General features: G+C 44.2%; 1 protein-coding gene across 1 annotated transcript in view; it reads left to right on the forward strand.

Annotated features, from left to right (window-relative positions):
* The first annotated feature begins 21,081 nt into the window (after positions 1 to 21,081).
* The window catches only part of XDH (xanthine dehydrogenase), a 60,554-nt gene continuing 59,637 nt past the window's right edge, over positions 21,082 to 21,998 (forward strand). Inside the window, exon 1 of the mRNA XM_083434398.1 lies at positions 21,082 to 21,862. Coding sequence (XP_083290524.1) covers positions 21,821 to 21,862 — 42 coding nt within the window. The 5' untranslated portion in view covers positions 21,082 to 21,820. The remainder of the gene's footprint in view (positions 21,863 to 21,998) is intronic.

Raw genomic sequence — 21,998 nt, forward strand, 5'->3', positions numbered from 1 at the left:
GTAATTGTCACCCATAAATCTAAACAACAACAACAACAAATCTAGGAAGAAGGAGGTCAGAGTAATCCAACGATACTTGTGAGCTTCGGAATCCGCCTTGAGAACAATAGCTAGAGCTATCAAGATTTGCCCTTCTAAGCAGGGCTGGGATATATTTTCAGGGATTTGAAGAGGCTGGGCAAGTATACTTTTTGAAAATAGATGGGTCAGCCTAGAATCACATGGGCATGATCTCATATGCTGTTAGTTCTTTCAACGCACCACCAGGTCAGAAGTAAGCAGTGTTTTGCTCAGTGGGACCGAGTAAAAATGGTGCTAAAGGATTGGGGCAGGGAAAGACAATCACCATAGCTGGCATATTTGGAGTCACCACCAAGCCTGTGGGCTTTATAGCTATAAGATGTGATTATGTAGGAAAAGGGACCGCTAAAGTGGCCAGACCAGTGAGTCCAACCTCCCTGGCTGGAAACGATGCTGCCAGTGAGGGTAAGAGAACAACAGATGAGGGGCCATCTTGTCTTGGAACTGGGCTAGGGAGAGACTCGACTCGCTCTCTACGCTGAATCGAGAGCTATCCCTATGTTGTTGGTTTAAGGAAAATAATAGGTGCGGAAGGAGAACTCCAGGATGCCAAGTTCCAAGTACTCTTTAGGGAGAGAACCCCACCAAATACACATCAAAGTAAAGTGTCAGGGAACTGCCATCGGAGCGGGAGGCGGAGAGGAGGCTCCCGGACGATGGTGGAGAGGGTCCTAGTAGAAGGAGGGATAGCCCATCCGCTGGGGAAGGTAATCAGCGAAACACCAGTGGGAAAGGGGAGGAGATAGAGGAATCGGAGAGGTGGCTCCAGGACTCTTCGCAGGAGACCAGCGGAGAGGGTACGAGCGCTCCGTTGCCCACACCCACTTTGCGCAGAAAACTTTCGCGCAGGCAACGGGGGAGGAGACTGGGCGTCAAACAGCTTCTATGTTGGAAGCGGTTTAAGAAACACCCACTGACGGATTCTGCCAGCGACTGAGGCAGCCACGGATCTTGAGGCTGTCCTGACAGAAAGGGTTCACCCATGCAACCTAGCCAGGAGTAAAGGCAACTTACGCACGAGCAACCCCTAGAACCATTACATAAAGCATGGATATACAGGCCATTAGACCTTTAAAATGTGCCCTTGTGGATTCTAAAACCTCTCTCTTTATCTAGCCTAGAAAAAGACTGGTAAGTTAAAAATGGTTTAAATACAAATGTCAATTTAGAACATAATAAGGGCCTGCTGGATCAGGCCAATGGCCCATCTACCGTAGTCCAGCATCTTGTTCTTGCAATGACCAACTAGGTGCTTGAGCGAAGCCCCAAGCACAAAAGCACTCTCTTCTCCTGCAACTGATATTATTCTGGGATTGTGTGGGTGCAAAACTGGGGGTCAGGTCTATTATATATATCTTTCCTGTCATATGCACCCTGAGGTCATGGTTCTATTCTCGATGATAATTGGACAAAGCTGGCTACAGAAAGAAAGGAACTGCATTCTCCCTTGTCTCGAGCTGTCTGCCCTCATCTTCATTTCTCATATAGTCATCGTGTTAGCAATGTAAAGAATGTGCCAACGGCTGTGGTAGTATTCAATATTTACTTAAGCTGGGAGCAACTTCCTGTGTCCACTTTTAGTCATCCACCTCCCTCTGAAGTGAAATTCTGGACATGGTTCCCATATGAAATATCCCCTCACCCCCCTCTGCAAAGTAGTTTGTCACCAATTGCTGGCCCTGACATAAGATCTCACTGCTCCCATGGGATTCGTGAATAATTGCTGTTATGCACTGGCCAGGTCACTCCAATTTTAACAAGAACTGTGCTTCCAATTAAGGCGGCAGGCTCAAGCAGAGCATGCCATTTTCTGGAGTCAGGAAATGTCTCAAGCAGCTGAGGCCATCGTGTGGGTCTTGAATGAACTACAACCAACCTGCCAAATGGAGACAGCAACAGCAAATGCATTTTCCTGAGCACACCCAGCCAAGGAGGACCAATTCAGATTTGTCTGAGAATGCAGACATTTCTTTTTGACTCTAGATTCTGATTCGAGAACCCTGTCAGCTGATAAGTGATAAGAGTTATCTGTTAATCCTTAAAGCTACGGTCCAAACCAGATGTTAAATGCGTCTTTGCATTTAAAATACAGTAAGAAATAAAATAAAAATGCAAATAGTATCAGCCAGGGAGGGGAAGGGTAATATCTATCAGGATTGCAGCAGGCGGGGAATACAGTTTAACCCAGTCCTATTCTGTGCTAATCCTGAGAAGCATCCCTCTCTAATGAAGTTACTTGCACTTATAGGGCAATGCTTTGCAGATGATAGGTGTAGATCACTGACAACCTTGTGCATGTTTTTTGAAGACTCACAAGGCAACATTACAAGACTCAAAAGGCAATCAGCAGCAGAAACGAGCCCACAGGGCTGGCAAAGTGCCATGGAAAACTTGGGCCATGGCCTAATCTATTTGTGGTATTGCCATTACGGAGTTAGGAGACATCTCCTGTAGAGCTTCGTCCTTGAGAAACAGGAATCATGAGATCAGTCCTTGGTGAAAGCAAAGGGTTCTTCCAGATGGCTGCTATTTGAAGTGGGAATCAACCACATACTGTACTGGCAAATTCAGATTGCGCAATTGTAGTTTTATTAGCTTTTACACAACAAACCCAATTACCCCCAAAGTGGACTGTTTGCGATACGGAAAGTGACAGGAAAATGTGTGTTAACCCTTGCTTGAACACAGCATCCTCAAACCTCCCTGTAAATAAATGGATCATCTGGAAGCAGCTGAAGTGGTGGAACCTTCTTGTTCCTTTTTATTAAAGCTACTCTTTTCTATCACAAAACCAGCTCAACTTGTTCTTTTGTTGTTTCCTCATCCTTCTCGGCCACCCTTTGCTTCACTGCACAGTACTTCTTCCAACCAAAACAAAGCAGCTACAAGCTTACCTTCAACTTTCTTACTGGAGCATACATGCTCATTACTATAGTGCGCATGCTTATTAACAGCTTCCGTTATTGGTGGAAATTCCTTACATAACACCTTGATGTTTACAGATCACCTTAATGATATAGCTTGCTCCAGCTTTGAGTTCTTTCACAACACAGGATATATGTGATAAAAGTTGGTAATAGCTTAGTAAACAAAGCAGAGCCATTAAAACATTAGATGAGATGACTATGGTGCGAGCTTCAAATCCCCGCTGAATAAAATATCTCCTAGGGAATTCTTGGGAAGAGTTATGAGTTCTTTCGCCGAATCTACTTTATAGGATTAGAATCATGGAATCATAGAATCTTAGAGTTGGAAGGGACCCCAAGGTTCACTAAGGCCAACCCCCTGAAATGCAGGAATCTCAGCTAAAATATCCATAACAGATGGCCATCCAACCTCTGCTTAAAAACCTCCAAGGAAGGAGAGTCCACCACCTCTTGTGGGAGTCTGTTCCACTGCTGAACAGCTCTTGCTGTCAGAAAGTGTTTTTGAATGTTTAGTAGAAATGTCCTTTCTTGCAACTTGAAGACATTGATTCGAGTCCTACCCTCTGGAGCAGGAGAAAACAAGCATGCTCCCTCCTCCATGTAACAGCCCTTAAGATATTTGAAGGTGGCTATCATATCTTATCTCAGTCTCCTCTTTTCCAGGCTAAACGTACGCAGTTCCTTCAAGCGCTCGACATAAGGCTTAGTTTCCAGACCCCTGATCATCTTGGTTGCCCTCCTCTGCACACTTTCCAGCTTGTCAACATCCATCTTAAACTGTGGTGCCCAGAATTGGATGCAGTATTGCAAGTGTGGTTTGACTAAGGCAGAATAAAAAGGTAAACGTATCCCTGCCCGTACGGGCCAGTCTTGACAGACTCTAGGGTTGTGCGCCCATCTCACTCAAAGAGGCCAAGGGCCAGCGCTGTCCGAAGACACTTCCGGGTCACGTGGCCAGCGTGACATCGCTGCTCTGGCGAGCCAGAGCCGCACACGGAAACGCCGTTTACCTTCCCGCTAGTAAGCGGTCCCTATTTATCTACTTGCACCCGAGAGTGCTTTCGAACTGCTAGGTTGGCAGGCGCTGGGACCAAACAGCCGGAGCGCACCCCGCCGCGGGGATTCGAACCGCTGACCTTTCGATCGGCAAGCCCTAGGCACTGAGGCTTTAACCCACAGCGCCACCCGCGTCCCCTTCTAAGGCAGAATAGACTGGGACTATTCCTTCACTTGATCTGGACTATGGTTACCAGATGTCCCCAGATTTACAAATCTGTCCCCGGACAAAATCTGACCCCGGAATGTCCCCGGATTTGATTTAATGTCCCCGGATTTATATTTTAAGTGTTGTAGATTAGTAGGGAATGAATGTTGTGTGATTGGTTCAACGGCACAAGACACATCATATGGGGAGTTTCGGTGAGGCAAAATGGCAGAAGAAGAAGAAGAAGAAGAGAAGAGTTTGGATTTGATATCCCGCCTTTCACTCCCTTTAAGGAGTCTCAAAGCGGCTCACATTCTCCTTTCCCTTCCTCCCCCACAACAAACACTTTGAGAGGTGAGTGGGGCTGAGAGACTTCAAAGAAGTGTGACTAGCCCAAGGTCACCCAGCAGCTGCATGTGGAGGAGCGGAGACGCGAACCCGGTTCCCCAGATTACGAGACTACCACTCTTAACCACTACACCACACTGGCCGGCACCATGGCAGCAAGTAGCTCCTGAAGCTAGCCAGAGCCAACTGTGCTACCAGGCTAGCTCCGGGCTGCTGAGACTGCTGTTGCCGCTGCCAAGGGGGAACCGCTGACACACATATACTGTGACCCAAATCAAGCCAGGAACGAGATCGCCCGGCCACCCGGTCAACTGTCGTCTTCTTCTTCTTTTTTTTTAAAGTGTCCCCAGATTCTTTGAAAAAATCTGGTAACCTTAATCTGGACTCTATACTTCTGTTGATGCAGCCTAGAATAGCATTAGCTTTTTTTTACTGCTGCACCACACTGTTGACTCATGTTAAGCTTGTTAAGCACCAAGACCCCTAGATCCTTTTAACATGTACTGCTAGTAAGCCAGGTGTCCCCCATCCTATATTTGTGCATCTGGTTCTTCTTGCCTAAGTGCAGAACCTTACATTTGTCCCTATTGAAATAGATTTTGTTAGCTTGTGCCCAGTTCTCCAGTCAGTGAAGGTCATTTTGAAATATGTTTCTGTCTTCTGCGGCATTAGCTACCCTCCCAGTTTGGTGTCATCTGCAAATTTGATGCGCATCCCTTCAATTCCTTCTTCCAAGTCATTTATAAAGATGTTGAACAACAACAGGCCCAAGACAATAAAGGCCATGGGTTTAGTGGACATAAGATGAGCTTCAGGTGCATACAGTGTATCTCTCCCAAGTAACCAGAAACAGGTATAGGATGTAAGGCATTCTAGGAGGTAACCTGGTCCGAACTTGTTAGAGCAATATGCCACTGTTTCATTTAATGTTGTAATTTATCTCAAGTATGCTCTGCCTCAAAAGTAGTACAGTGGTACCTCGGGTTGCATACGCTTCAGGTTGCATACGCTTCAGGTTACAGACTCCGCTAACCCTGAAATAGTGCTTCAGGTTAAGAACTTTGCTTGAGGATGAGAACAGAAATCGTGCGGCGGCAGCGGGAGGCCCCATTAGCTAAAGTGGTACTTCAGGTTAAGAACAGTTTCAGGTTAAGAACAGACCTCCGGAACAAATTAAGTACTTAACCTGAGGTACCACTGTACCAGCAATGGATAGATGAGATGTCTTTAAAGTGTCTGAGTTTGAGACGTTTAACGGTCAACTTCTCTTGATTTCTCAATGGCTTCATTGCACAATGTAGGTTTCCAAGGACATTCTTTTTTAACTTTTCAGGACATCTAGTGAAACCGCAGTTGCAGTATTAGATCAGCAGAAATGGCCAGACAACCATCTCTTCCAAAGACCATGAACAACGGTTGCACGTGGCCCCGATAAACACTGCCAAAGTGCACAAATTCAGCTGACCCCGTTTTGAAAGTCTCCCCCTCCCTTACAAAGCTGTTTTCCCACACCAATCAATTCTTAGGTTCACTGGAGGTGTGTCCCTTGCCCTCGCAGCTGCGGCTTCTTCATGGGAATCTTGCATTGGCAGGCACTGTGCAAATAACTAACTCATCCAGAGTTTCATAACATGGCTGTTGTTCACAGTTCAGTTTGCCTGTCAGTCGCTGTCTCAAGTTACACGGTGCGGCAATTTCCTGCAAGTGGCCACTAGATGGCTGAGTGGAATTCTGTGGCCCAGGAACACACTTTTCAGTTCTGTGGAAGATGCCATCATTCTTGTTGTTTTCGTTACAGATACAGTGGTACCTCAGGTTAAGAACTTAATTCATTCTGGAGGTCCGTTCTTAACCTGAAACTGCTCTTAACCTGAAGCACCACTTTAGCTAATGGGGCCTCCTGCTGCCACCGTGCCGCCAGAGCATGATTTCTGTTCTTATCCTGAATCAAAGTTCTTAACCCGAGGTACTATTTCTGGGTTAGCGGAGTCTGTAACCTGAAGCATCTGTAACCCGAGGTACCACTGTATAGACATTAGGGTCTAGCTAAATATGTTCATATTGTTCATAACTTTAGCCCTTGAGTGGCTGCCCCCTCAGATAAGTAGCCAGTGTGCCTCTGCCCCATTTTGAGTGGAAGAGTGGCATAGGGTAAGGGGGCATTTACCCTTTGTCCTTGCTGCAATCCTGGCCCATTCAGGGCCTCCTATGTTTGATAAATGAAATGGGGGAAAAAATATCATTGCCATCATTGGGAGCTTTCTTCCCCTGGCAAATAGCAGACCCACCTCCAATTTAGGGGTGCAAAGGGTTAAAGCCCTCTCAATATGGCCCTGATGCAGCTTGTCGCCCCCCCCCCCACCAATTTGGTTTTTAGAGTGATGTGCATACATTTAAAACACCCTGCTCCCTGAATCTTGGGACCCGTAGTTGGTGAGGGGTGCTGGGAATTTTACCTTTGTGATGGGTCAGCTACCGTCTCCAGGTTTCTGGGGGGAGGAGAGTGCTTTGAAAGTATGGTGTGTATTCACCCACCACCTCCCACTGTTCAATTCCTTGGACTCCGATGCAAACTCTGCAAGAACAATTGTATTTTATGCAGACCCTAAGGAAATGAAGGGGAGCTTTGAAAGGGTACAAATAGAAAAGGAAAGAGGGTATGTTTTATCATATGTGGTGGGCATGTGGGGTGGTAAAAGCTTTCTGGGAAATGATATATAATGAGTTGAAAAAAAATGTTCAAGATAAGTTTTGTTAAAAAAAACCCAGAGGCTTTTTTGTTAGGCATTATAGGTGTGGAACTACCAAAAGAAAATAAAACACCGTTTATGTATGCAATGACAGCAGCAAGGATGCTTCTTGCCCAGAGATGGAAAGAAGAAGAAGTACTGACCAGAGAAGAGTGGCAGGCCAAGCTGATGGAATATGCAGAAATGGCAAGACTGACGGGAAAGATCAGAAATCAGGAAGACCAAGTATTTTTTAAAAGACTGGAATAACTTTCTAACGTATTTGAGAGATCACTGTAAACAGCTGAAATCATTGGCAGGAATACAATGAAATTTGTAATGAACATGGATTTTGGATACTATGGTTATATAACAGATAGATGACAGTAAAAGATGCAGGAATAAAATTTAGAATTGGACCCCATGGAGGGAAGGAAGGTGGTCTCAAGGTTCAAAAGAACCCTTTTCTTTTTGTGTGTGTGTGAAAATGTTATGTTTATGGTGTATAAGTTTTATGTAAAACTAATAAAAAATTACATATATAAAAGAGTACAAATAGGATCACACACAAAAGGGTTTGTGAAAAGACCACCCCCCCCTTCCCCCGGCTGGGCTGGGCTTGACTAGGGCTTGTGGTCAGTGCCGGATTTACGTATAAGCCAAACAAGCTATAGCTTAGGGTCCTACTGGATGTACATTTCCAAAAGATAAGATAAAAAACAAATAAAATAAAACATGTGCAAATGGCTTTAGATACCTATTAGGGCCATAAATTACCATATAGCATATATTCAAAGCAAAAACAGCAACAATTTGTTGTTGACAAAGGACAGCTGGACCCAAAGGGCCCCGTTACCTTCAGTAGCTTAGGGCCTCATAAAACCTAAATCTGGCCCTGCTTGTAGTTGCTGTGATTAGACACTTGATGAGTCCCAGGCAGTTTTGGAAGGGGGGTTGTGGCGCCCTCTCTTACTATGTGCAGAACCACCAAGCAGGGCTAAGCATAGCACCAGTGGATTCTGCTGCAATTTTTAGACCACATTCACAACCCATATCTTTTATTATGTTCAGCTTCATGGCTATGCCATGATGCAGATGGAAAAACATGCTGAAAAGTGCCCCTACTAAATTCTGGTCTACACATGTTGCTGAATGAGATGATAAAATCCTGAGGAACTGGATCAACTCCCATGCTGCTTGACACTATTTTCCCCCCTTGTTGTAAGTTGCCTCGAGCATGGTATGAATTGTGAAAAGGTGGCATACAAACGAAATTATGTACGTGCGTATGTACTGTATAAAGGTAAGTACCTTTGTCTTGGGAGAACTGCGATGGACAAACCTTTTAGAAAGTCAATAAAATCTCACAATGCTGCCAAGATCTTCTCATCAGATGCAAGGGCCAGGAGTGTGGAAGCAGGAAGAAGTTTAAAGGTAAATGTCCAAAGTCCATTAATACGGATTTGATATTAAAAGGCCAGTACCAAAGTTAATTGTTAAAATTCAAGGAAAGCGGTTGAACTTTGTGTCTGATACTAAAAATGAAATGGGTCGAGTTACTTGAGCATAAAGCTTAATGGAACTTGGTAGGACTATCAGCTATCACGCAAAATTAAGAACTTAGGTAAGAGACATGTGGTTATTAATCTGATTCAGTCTTGTTTTGATCACTGCCAATTTATTCAACAGGAATAAATAAATAAATAAATAAATAAATAAATAAATAAATAAATATCATATCTGGAAAAACAGAAGAGTTTATGTCTTAGTTCTTCTGCAAAGAGCAGCGCAAAATTTGTAACCACAGAGAATTTCCATAACTATAATAAATTTTATTAACACAAAAGGGGCTTGCTTCACAGTAAGGCTCTGTGGCTAACAGGACATTGGATATGGTATCAGATGCTTCCATGCTTTGGCACATACCATTCAGTCTCAAAAACTTGCCAGAAATTGTCCATACTAAAAATGAATAGGAAGGGTATGACCAATAGATGAGTACACCAAAGTTAAGTTGTGGGTGAACATATCAGACGACACAGCGATTCTTCAAACAGCTCTTGTTTATTCACTGAACTGAACTGAACTGAAGGGTTCAGCCAGCCTGCTTATATAGAGCTCCACTACAATGCAACAGTAACACCTTTCTGTAACTATCCAATCACTGAACGTCACTTTCAATTCCTTATTTGCCTATGTGGACCTGAGTGAAAACTACCTACAGTATCCCCCTGCTGGCCCAGGGTGAGAACTTCAGTATATGACACAAAGGGCACAGGAAGATTTTGGATTTTCCGATTTGAAAATCCAAGCTGTATGTGGACATCCATGCCCCTTGTCCACCCACTGGTGTGGACACAGAACAGGCAACTTGTTTTCCCCTACTGCAGATATTCCTGGTTAAGAAAAACAATGGACTATTAACATATCCACTCTGCAGGTGTGGATATGTTCCTTATTGCTATTTTCCCTTCATTTTTTTTAATTTTAAGGCTCCTCCTGTCGATTCCCCCCTCCCCCCATGCTTAACCAATTACTTCTTCTTTCTACCACAGCTAATCTGATTTCAGGGCTCCTCCTGCTTGCCCATTGGTTTAATTACAGTCTACCACACCATACATTCAAAGCACCTGGCTTCCCCTAAAGCATTCTGGGAGCTGTAGTTTACCAGGCACAGAGCTACAATCCTCTGCACCCTTTACAAACTCAACTTCCCAGGATTCTTTGTGGGCAAACACATGCTCTTGAAAAGGATGGGCTGCAAAGAGGGAAGGAAGGAAATGAGTTGCAACTGTTTTAGATGGGTAGAATTTGATTTTTTTTAAAAAATGTATTAAAGCACACAAAATATTTAACGGCTAGAAGAAAAGGTCCTCTATGCAGATTCCATTACTGTTTCATGCTGAGAATACGTAAGTAACTGTGAGGGGTTGGGGTTCATGCTCACTATGTTGTAGACTGGACATAAAGACATGTCCATGGAAAAGCCCTGTACTATTATAGGTGCTCTGTTGTAAATTTTGGTTGCACCATAAAATGGAAAAGCAGCAACTAGACATTGCTGAGCCCTCCCAATTAGAAGACTTGAGAGAAACAGTTTACCAGTTTTAACTAGTTCACTAGCTGTAGGCTTTACTTTAAATACAGTGGTACCTCGGGGTAAGTACTTCATTTGTTCCGGAGGTCCGTTCTTAACCTGAAACTGTTCTTAACCTGAAGCACCACTTTAGCTAATGGGGCCACCTGCTGCCACCGCGCTGCTGGAGCCCGATTTCTGTTCCTATCCTGAAGCAAAGTTCTTAACCCAAGGTAATATTTCTGGGTTAGTGGAGTCTATAACCTGAAGCGTATGTAACCCGAGGTACCACTGTAATAGAAAGTAGCTTTAGATACTCCTTGTAAGGCTCCAGAAGACCTGAACTGAGAAATCTGGCAGCAGATTTTTCTGCACCAGTAAAATAGTTCTAGGGCAGAGAAAGTGATTGCTCTGCTCTGCTGTGTTAGCCAGAGAGGGGTATTGTAGCTATTTGGCCCAGGTGATAGGGAGAGCTTACTGGGGTCTGGTTAGCTTCATTTAATTGTTGCCTTGTTCTCGGTTTCTCTTAACAACTTGTCATGTGGTGTATTTGCCCCAGAGACCTCTGTGCATTGCACTGTTTACCTTACTGGGACTTGCGTACTCACCATGCGTCCTTGAAACTGATATTTTGCAGAGCTGATGTTGCAGGGCTGTGACACTCCTGCTCCAATTATGTCCCTACCTATTAAGATGTCTTGGAAACTGCAACTGGTCTAAAAGGTGGGTGCCAGAATAATCCCAACATCAATTACAGTGATTACTTTTTTTCCCTGGGTTCAGTTAAAAATGCTGGTGCCAACCCTGGAAGCCGTCAACAGCTTTGGTAGGACCAGGTTCCTTCAAGGCTCAGCTTCTGAACCTGCCCAAGCCCTAAGAAAAGAGTCTGCTATCTGTCTTATTATTGCTGAAGGAACAACAAGTAATAGGGCCTTTTTAATGGCAATGCTGAAACTTAGAAATGCCCTCCCTGAGTATATCCATTGGTTTTTCTTTCTGCCTTTGTTTAGGTGGCTTTTGAAAATGATCTGTTTAAACAGGCATTTATTGTGCTTAGTGATTTGCTGTCTTAAGTTCCTTTTTGTTTAATCCTACTGCTCATAGTTTTTAATGGTAGGATTTATTTCTTAGGGTAGGATTAAGCAATCAATAAAACCTATCCTTTGCCTATGTATTTATTAAATGAAGAAACACTGTCGATATGTAATCTAAATCTATGATCAAGTGTATGTTTACTATGGATATTTTTCTGGCATTGGAATCTGTTTCGTTGTATTCCAGCATTTGGATATTTTAGGTTTCATCTTCATTCTTATCCCCCCTTCTCCTTTGATCACCATAGTTTACACAGATTCTATGGAATAAACTGAGATGAGATTTTTCTAAACCATTTTTAGTGGTTGCTGTGTGTGCCTTGATGGCCTTTGGGAAAGCCAGTACAGATCATTTGGAAGATTATTTGTGGTTCTACCTCTGCAAAGATTTTGATGTGGCCAACCAAAATGTTTCCTCTTTTTAGGAAATGATTTTATCCTTCTCAGAGCAGTTTTCACGTAAGGGCTCTCAATTAATCTTGGGGGAAATCCCAGGTACTTTAGGCAAAGACCTTTTGTGAGCAGTTTTGACAGTGAAGCCAAGCCAAGCCATTCAGTGCCTGCCTTTCAGGCCACCCAGTTAAAGACTGTTGTTATGCTGGTGCCTGCAGATGTGTATTTTCTATCAAAGAAGCTTGTGTCTTCCCCTTATTGGGTACAGGACCCCACAAACTGGAAGGAACTCAAGGGATCATGCAGACTGAACCCCCAACTCAAAACAATGTTTTTTTGTGGGATGGGTTACAGAGATGTTTTCCCTTTCACTTCCTCTCCTCGATGTTCCAAGAATACCTGGGGATGGCAGAAGGCTCTTTCACTTCCCTTTCAGCACACCCCAGGAAATGCAGATTGAGTAAGGCTGATGGGTTAATCCACAACAGCCCCACCAGCAGCATAGCGACAATCCCATCTTTCGGGGGATCAAGCTGTCTCCTAGAAGTAGTTCTGTGTTGTGTCTAAGTGAGGAAAGTACTATTTCCAGGTTCCTCAAAATAGTGCAATGACTTCAAAAGTGAACTTGCATCAACTTTCAGAACCATGTGATTCTCACCACACTAAAAACCTAGACCAGGCATGTCCAAAGTCTGTTTCGGGGGCGTAATCCGGCCTGCCGGTTGGTTTAATCTGGCCCCTGTGGCAGTTTATTTCCTGAGGTAAAATCACAAAAAGGTAAACAACTTCAATCCTAACAAAAGGTCAACAACTTTGGTCGGCCCTCACAGCCCTTCACTTCATCAAGTCTGGCCCCCTTTGAAAAAAATTGGACACCATTGACCTAGACCTTGGGCCATTATAAAGAGATTTAGTGGTTCTTAATTGATTGGTGATGTGGTAATGTTGTATTGTATTATTTATGCAAATTGATTTTCTCTGACTGGGACAAACCTTGTTATGTTGAGCTCGTATTTTGCACAATTTGTATACGGTGTCTGTTTCATAATATGCGGTTTGCTATGCCTAATAAAGGATATATTTATTTAATAATAGGCCACCTAAAGCAACAAAGGAGGAAAGTGGGGTCAGGCTTGAAGGAAGTGCAGCAATAAGATTTTGCATCTAGTGATGTGGAGCTTGCCTACCTGTCTTGCTAGGTTCTGAATGCGCATACAATATCTGATAAGTCAAAAGGTAGTGATAGCAAATAGCTTTTGCTGTTTCATTCAGCTCCCTTGGCTCCACCCTTATTCTAATAGGAAGCAGAGCAAGTTCATCTAGAATGAGCTTCTTTGAGAGAGCTGGAATTGCTTGAGAGAAGGAGAGAGCAGGTGAGAACACCCACCCCACTGGCCTAGGAAGGCAAGGGAAAGAATCCACCAACTTGACCTGGATGATACTGTGCCTGTCTACACCTACTGGCTTCCACTAAATGCCTTAATGGGAGCAGCTGCACGTATGCCAGGAGAACAGGACTACGTGCATCATCTTTATCTCAAATTCAGCCCCTCCCTTTCCTCCCCCATCCACTTGCTGCCTGTCATTTTCCTGTGGTGTGTACATTCCATTCTCAAGCAAGGCACAGGGATGTCTTGTGTTCCTGCATATGTGTATCCATCTTCATTTTTAAGGGCTCAAGTCCAAGAAGGGTTTTCCCCCGTTCCATCCCTTTCCCTGGGAAAAGCCACTGTTTACATCAATGAGGGACTCAGCTACGTTAGTCATAAAACAGTGTTTTGAATGCATTATAAACTTGTAACACTAGATGGTGCTGAAGTGCAAAAAAAATTCTTTGCGGTTTTCCATAGCGGTTTCCCCGCCCCTTTTGTTATAACGATTTAACTTCTGACAGACTTACATTTGCTCCAATTTAGTGATATACAATCGGTTTTCCTGAGGAAAGGGGCAGGATGGGGGGAGGAAATCTTCTTGGTCCCACACCTACAAATCACAGTCCCGTGCCTAGAAATTGCAGCACAAACAGAAGTGTGGATGAGCCCTATCACTCAAAATGCGGCCATTAGTGGTATTAGATGCAAGCTCTTGGGATGGGGTGAAGGACTTTTGGCCCATGGCTCTCAGGCAGCCAGTTATTAGGTAGACAGGCAAATCAGTTTAGTGTAACTGTTTTTGGTCACTACTTTTATTTCAAATCACAGATAACATGGTGTTAAATGCAGGCCCCATCTGCACAGTACATTTAAAGCAGTATCATAGCATTTTAAACAGCCATGCCTTTCTCTTGAGAGTTGCTAGGAGACCCCTAGTCCCCTACAGAGCTATAATTCTTGGAGAGATTTAACAGTCAATGAAACTCCAGAGGGAACTCTGGAAACTGTAACTCTGTGAGTGAAGTAGCCTCACAACAACTGTCAGTGCCCTTAACAAGCTGGGCTTCCCAGGGGGAAGACACGGCCACTTAAAGCGGTATGATACTGCTTTAAATGTACAGGGCAGATAGGGCCTTAGTAAGAGCTGATGTAGTAATTGGGCTGCTGGCGGATAGTTGGTAAGGAGCCTTTATTATGCTCATGCAGTGAAGTTTTCTCCAGACAGTTCAGTGGGAGACTGCACTGTGCATTCAAGGGTGTACACAGCAAACTCTCCTAAGCCACACAGAGCATATCTGAGTCCCTGCAGAACTTTGGACTGATCTAACTCACCTCTTCCTGCACAGCAGCTGCTCCTGTTGTTGTATTGAAACAGGAGGCGCCAGCTCTTTAACTCCTGCCTGCAAAGTTTGTCCCTTAGTACTGAACTATCCACCTTCCCTTTGCCTCCTATGATGCTGCACTCCCCAAAGATCCCACCCCTAATGACTTGTCTCCCTGTCCTTACGCTGTGTTGCTATTTCATGGCAGAGGAACCTCATTTAGAACCAGGAGTTGGCGACATCTTTGCTGGGAGACAGATTCCTACTTGGTGAAAAGGGATTACAGAAATGGCCTGTGGGTGGCCTGAAAGGACACCTAAAAGGATTGCAAAATTTGAAAAAGCTTGGTTATGGGGAGTTGGCATCCATTACTGATTAGGCCTCTTAATCTGGAATTTGACGAATGTGGGTTCTACATCCTGTTTTCCCCATCTCCCCTTGTGATTCTGGGCTACCCAAAATGCAGCCACATGACTGCATGCATTGATGGTTATTAGCCATGCTGCAGCATGTGCTCAGCTCATGTGCTGTGTTTGGGGCCCATCTGTGGGTTTTAAGTAGGACCAGATGCTGTTTGGTAACAGCGGGGGGGGGGGGGATGTGAATGCCATGATTAAATAAAAATTGAGGCCTGCTTCCGTATTGAATGGGTGTGCAGCTGCACCTTCAACCATGCTCCAAATGTCATCCTTGCATCCTTGGGACTGCGAGTAAGCAAGGTCATGTCGCCATCCTGCTTTCTCCCTATTGCTTCAGTTTCTTCTTTAGTGTGTTGATGACTGCATTGTCCTGGTTCAGAGCAATGATGTAATGACAACCACAATAAAGTTTGTTTGAAGCTGAGACAGTATAGTAATGCCACCATATCATGCAGCCTTGTAATTATATCTGCGTTATACAGGTGCGCACTGTTATTGCTTGCTCAACGCAGCAGCTGGTGCTTGTGACTAAGATAGGCATTAAGTATTAACAATGGGCATTGCAAAACTGTTAAGAAATACCGTAATCAATGCGGAGAACACAGAGCGTGATGTGGGAAGAACAGAGGAAAAATGAATATAGTTTAGTAAATACTTAAACATCACTTGCATATCATTTGTGGAGAAAGCCCTGCAGTCACTACTGATCAAGTCCACCAGATTGATACCTATTATGGGCACGAGACAAACGTGTGGACGTTAGCAATTTCTGCTTCCGTTTCTGTCTTTGTTGGACTGCTGACACCCCTAGTTTCTTCTGAGTAAGCCTGCATTACATTGTACTGTGAGTACCCGTCCTGAACAATTCCTGGCCTTGAGGGTATGCAAAGGTGGAAGGCTGTTCTCTACGCTCGTATGTTTCTTGAAGGCATTTGACTGGTGACTCCTAAGACCCTGGACCTGAGGGACCCTGGATTTAGTAAGACAGGAACCTGGGAATTGCATCACTGTCTGCCTCGCTCAGTATTGTCTACACAGACTTGCAGTGGCCCTCCCAGCCCTTCCTGGAGGAAGTTGGGGATTGAACCTGCCACCTTTGATCTAGCAAGGCTTCTTTCACATTCTTAAGGGTGTGTTTATTGTAACGCTGGCATTTCTTAGATGATCATTATATATGTAAAAAAACTTACTGAGAGGCTGTGTGAATTGCTTTTAATTCTCAGACATTGCTGGGCAGACAGCACCACAGCCACCATCAGAAAAAGAGGACCCAGTTTTGACTGGGTATGCAAGTTTCAGCACTTGGACAGATGCCATGGTTTCAAAAAGCAAGTACTGTACTGACTGAGGCAGCTCACATTCAGCAGTGGCACCTGCCTGAGAACCTGCTGGAACGTGCAAGCTTCTGCATAGACCTAATGTAAACTAAGCCCTGAGAGAGAGGAGCACAGAAGATACCATGCAGACAAACCAGAGGGGAAAGTGACTGCATTCCTAACCAGTGCTTGCACCAACTTTGTTTCACTTTACACCCAACCCCCACAAAATATTGCAAGAAATAAAACCAGGGGCAAGGACACAGTTTCGCATAATTTTGTTTCCACCCAGCAAAGAAAGTTTGAAATGTGGCTCTCATTCAAATTGTGGCCAATGTGCAGACTTGGGAGTCAGCCCTGCTGAACTCTGGGAGTTGTCTGTGAATCAACATGCACAGGATGCGATAGGACATATATTAATAGTCACAGTAGCTTCAGTTGAGATGCTTGCACAATTGCAGTTTGACTTGAAATACAGAAGTACAAGAACAGGATTCCTCCCCCCTGCCTCTGTCCATGAATGGTGTCCATCAACTCATCAAGAAGCTCAGTTATGCCAGGGATGGCACAATATTAAAGGTAAAGGTAAAGGTACCCCTGCCCGTACGGGCCAGTCTTGACAGACTCTAGGGTTGTGCGCCCATCTCACTCAAGAGGCCGGGGGCCAGCGCTGTCCGGAGACACTTCCGGGTCACGTGGCCAGCGTGACATCGCTGCTCTGGCGAGCCAGAGCCGCACACGGAAGCGCCGTTTACCTTCCCGCTAGTAAGCGGTCCCTATTTATCTACTTGCACCCGGAGGTGCTTTCGAATTGCTAGGTTGGCAGGCGCTGGGACCGAACAACGGGAGCGCACCCCGCCGCGGGGATTCGAACTGCCGACCTTTCGATCAGCAAGCCCTAGGTGCTGAGGCTTTAACCCACAGCGCCACCCGCGTCACCCGCGGCACAATATTACAGATGTACAAAGCAGAAGCTCAGCAGAATAGGATTCTGGACTAACATTACCTGGGTTTGTAGAGCGGAAGAGAAGCACCCTTGCCACTCGCCAAGTGACCTAGGGCCACTGAGACACAACATTTCCTACATCCTAGGAAGAACACCCATGACAAGGAAGCCAGTGTGGTATACTGGTTAGAGTGTTGGACTCAGACCTGGGAGACCAGGGTTCAATCCCCACTCAGCTATGAAACTCTCTAGGTGGTCTTGGCCAGTCACGGTCTCTTAGCCTAGCCTACCTCACAGGGTTGTTTTAAAAATAAAACAGACAGGGAGAGAACCATGTTTGCCACCACTTTGGAGGAAAGGTAGGCTACAAATGTGACAACTGAAAGTAATAAAGAGGATAAGCCAGAGAAGATCCATAAGCCAGGAAAAAAAATTCAGAGAGCTCTTTTTCCCCTGCTCACTGAAAAAACCAACAAACAACCCCCCTCATCTGTTCCAAATGCTACTTGCTCTAGGACTGCAGAAATTAAGGGAGCAAATTTTGATTTCTGCTACCTGTCAGGACATTGAGAGCCCATGGGAGGCTGCACACCAGCCTGCCAGGAAGATCATCACAGTAAAGGGGAGACAGCTGGATGTGGTGTGGGTTCAATTCTGGTACAACAGAAAGTAATTTGTAGCACAGGAAAGAATTCTTGAGTTCACAATGCCAGCACAGATGGAGGCAAGTAAGCGTCTGATGGTAGGAAACTGATAACACCCAAACTTCAGAGCACATTTATACAGTTCCTGAGAATCTTATCATAAGAAGATAATTACTCACTGCCTAATTTGTGAGCCTAATTTGTCTTACTGCTTCTAAGCAATCCCTACAGTTTTACAATGTGTAAGGGTTTGCCCATGCTCACTGAATTATTTCCCCTAAACATTCCTAAAAGACACATACATGGAGACATGTATATATCTTCTAGTTAAGGAAAGTTCTATGTTTCCTTCAGCAAGTGAATCCTAACACTAATGCATCAACTGTAGGCTATTCTTCAAAAAATTAATTATAGCTTGATATATACATAACATGTCATCCTAACTTATAATTCTACATCCATTAAAACGCTAATCAACCAAAACCAACACAGATTGTCAATTAGTACTCCTCTGTCTTACCCATTCTTCAATAGGGGAAAATAAACTTTGGTTATATTGGTAGCATATGACTTAGTCCTATATTGGTGGTATCCAACTTTCTTTTAATATGGTACTGTTGGTATCCAATTGGTCTTTTCCTGTTTGCTATCAAATTCATAATCTCTAATTGTTCCTAGTAGTGATGTATGGAAGTGACAGCTGGACCATCAAGAAGGCTGATCGCTGAAGAATTGATGCTTTTGAATTATGGTGCTGCAGGAGACTCTTGAGAGTCCCATGGACTGCAAGAAGATCAAACGCATCCATTCTTAAGGAAATCAGCCCTGAGTGCTCACTGGAAGGACAGATTGTGAAGCTGAGGCTCCAATACTTTGGCCACCTCATGAGAAGAGAAGACTCCCTGGAAAAGACCCTGATGTTGGAAAAGATGGAGGACCCAAGGAGAAGCGGACGACAGAGGACGAGATGGTTGGACAGTGTTCTCGAAGCTACGAACATGAGTCTGACCAAACTGCGGGAGGCAGTGGAAGACAGGAGTGCCTGGCGTGCTCTGGTCCATGGGGTCACGAAGAGTCGGACACGACTAAACGACTGAACAACAAATTGTTCCTAGATTTTCCTGACACTTTCCCATTTGCTTGGGTTCCTACTGTTTCCAGCTCATGGCAAAGAATATCTTGGCAATGGTCACATAGAAAATTTGCATCTGGTATTCCTTTATAACTCATCGGCATTGTTTATAATTTAACAGGAATAGTTATGGTTCTGCCACCATCAGGATCTTTAAAACCTCCCAGATCATCTCCTGTATATTTTCCAAAAGCATTGCACTTTATTACAAGCCCACCACACATGTTAAGAGTCTCACTTCAATTCTTGACATGTCTAGCCATTTCCATCTGCTAACTTGTTGACCACCTTTTTCATGGAGTCCAGTGCCATTGGGCTGCCATCTTAGTATACTTCTCTTTATAAGATACTGCGGTTGAGTAGTTTGAACACATTTGAAACAAATGCTCATACTATGCTTGGAATCTTGATGTTCAGATCCTCATTCCATTTTGCCATTCCTCATTCCATTTTGCCATCTATCTTTAGGTTGTTATCTTGCGTATCTTGCCAATTATTGTATACAGTTTTGATAAATACCTGGACTTGTCAGCCTCTAATAATAATGCTTCAAACATGGTCTGTTTTCTCCAAATATCTTGGCTTCTATCTAAGCTATTCAGGAACTAATTGATTTGTATGTACTTGAATCTGTCAGGTTTGAACCCTAATTTATCTCTTACTTGTCTCACTGACCTTTCCAGTCCTGAAATGTTTCCAACTTATTATCATTCCCAAACTCTAAGTTGCAAGGCTGCCCATCTCCATGAGTATTTCTATCTTGACATCCATGTACCCAGCTTATCTTGTTTACACATTCCACAATCCAGATTTATTGACCATTAATTGATGAAGAAAACGTTGCCTTTATTACCTTAAATGATGGATCGAGCATTTCCTAAACATCAGTTAAACCTTTAACCTCAAATATTATGGTCCAAAATTAATGTATGTCTATAAAACCGACCATTCCAGCTTGTGAATTAAGCTGATATCTGTTACCCACAATTTATTCTGAACTTGCTTTGAGTTAGTGTCCTTCCTTCATAATGTCACAGATCCAGGGTACCAGAGTCTGTTAGTGAATGGTAGAAATTACTGTAATAAATGGTAGTATTTAGATAATACAGTAGTACCTTGGGTTACATACGCTTCAGGTTATATACACATCAGGTTACAGACTCCACTAACCCAGAAATAGTACCTCGGCTTAAGAACTTTGCTTCAGGATGAGAGCAGAAATCTGGCTCCCGGTGGAGTACAGGATCAGGTTTAAGGTGCTGGTTTTAACCTTTAAAGCCCTATACGGCCTAGGACCCTTGTACCTACGGGGCCTCCTCTCCTGGTATGTCCCACAGAGGACCTTATGGTCTACAAACAAAAACATCTTGGAGGTCCTGGGCCAGAGGGAGGCTAGGCTGGCTTCAACCAGAGCCAGGGCTTTTTCGGCTGTGGCCCCAATCTGGTGGAACGCTCTGTCACAAGAGACTAGGGCCTTCTGGGACTTGACATCTTTCCGCAGGGCCTGCAAGATGGAGCTGTTCCACCAGGCCTTTGGCCAAGGCACAGCTTGGTAATCCTCACAGAACTCTAGCCCAATGGTTGCCATTAATTTGATTTTGAATTGATTTTAGAATGTATTGATTTTAGAATGCTGTATTACTTTTACTGTTGTTAGCTGCTCTGAGCCCGGCTTTGGCTGGGGAGGGCGGGATACAAATAAAAATTTATTTATTATTATTAAAAGGGTATCATTGGCTACTAACCATAGTGACTGTGCTCTGCCTCCATAGTTACTGAAGGCCACAGGTTGTGGGAGTGCTCTTGCACTCAGACTGTACTTGCAGGCTTTTTATAGGCACCTGGTTAGCCACTCTGAGAAAAGACTGGTAGTTAGATGAGCTACTGACCTGATCCTGCAGGTTCTTCTTATGTTCATAATAGTTTTTAACAGAGTTGAAGGTCATATGATGGACCACTTTCTATCATGTTATTTTGTCCAGCTGTTGATGCTTGTCACATTTTGAAATACTGCACTGCAAAACCTACTAAACCTATAACTGGAGAAGATAATCAGATGAGTGTGCGCTTGACAGATACTTGTGGGGTAGGCACTCCTATATCCAGCCTTAAGCTACCTTCTAACTCAGGCTTCTCCAAACTTGGGTCCCCAGCTATTTTTTGGACTACAACTCCCATCATCCCTAGCTAGCAGGACCAGTGGTCAGGGATGATGAGAATTGTAGTCCAAAAACAGCCGGAGACCAAAGTTTGGGGAACCCTGTTCTAACTGTGTAAATCACAAGCCCATGATCAACATGCTTTTTTAAAAAGTTAGTAAAATCTGCTATGAAGCTATAGCTAGGTGGGTGGCATAATGGGGTGGCAGAGACAGCAGAAGTGGTTAGAAAATCTACCCTGGAGCTGAAAGAACAGGAGCACGACTTGTTGGCAAACTTTCTTATGCCAGGTTCTGGGTGCCCTGATCTATTGGAACAGCAATGTACTTGAAGAGTGATTCAGTCTAATCTTGTGCCATAGAAAGGGGCGGTGACTTTGTTTTGTTCAGCTTCTCCTGTGCTATCATTAGAGGGGGGGGGGGGGAGAAAAGAGAAGGCACAGCCAAGTGCAGCTGGCACGCCTCCGGGTGGCTCTTATATAACCTGGGCTCTCCCAGGGCACTACCGTTGGAATAAGGTGAAAGATTCTTAAGGAACTCCTTCTATTGCTTGGGCTGCCATTGCAGGGATTCAGATTGCTGTGGCGCTGGGACTGTTCGGAAAAGTGTGATCTGGGATCCTGCTCTGCTCTTGGATGAAGTTAGGAAGCTGAAGAGGATGGCTTCAGACGAGCTGGTCTTCTTTGTCAATGGCAAGAAGGTAGGGGAGACCCCCCACATTTAATTTTCTTTTGTTTGTATCTCAACCCTTGGATTAACTTCATGAGTTGCAGATTGCACTGTTGAGAACTGTGCTCCACATGCAGCTAAATAGCCTTGAGCATTTGGGAAACTGA

The sequence above is a fragment of the Podarcis tiliguerta genome (assembly GCF_965153285.1).
Source record: "Podarcis tiliguerta genome assembly, chromosome: 3".
Taxonomy (NCBI): domain Eukaryota; kingdom Metazoa; phylum Chordata; class Lepidosauria; order Squamata; family Lacertidae; genus Podarcis; species Podarcis tiliguerta.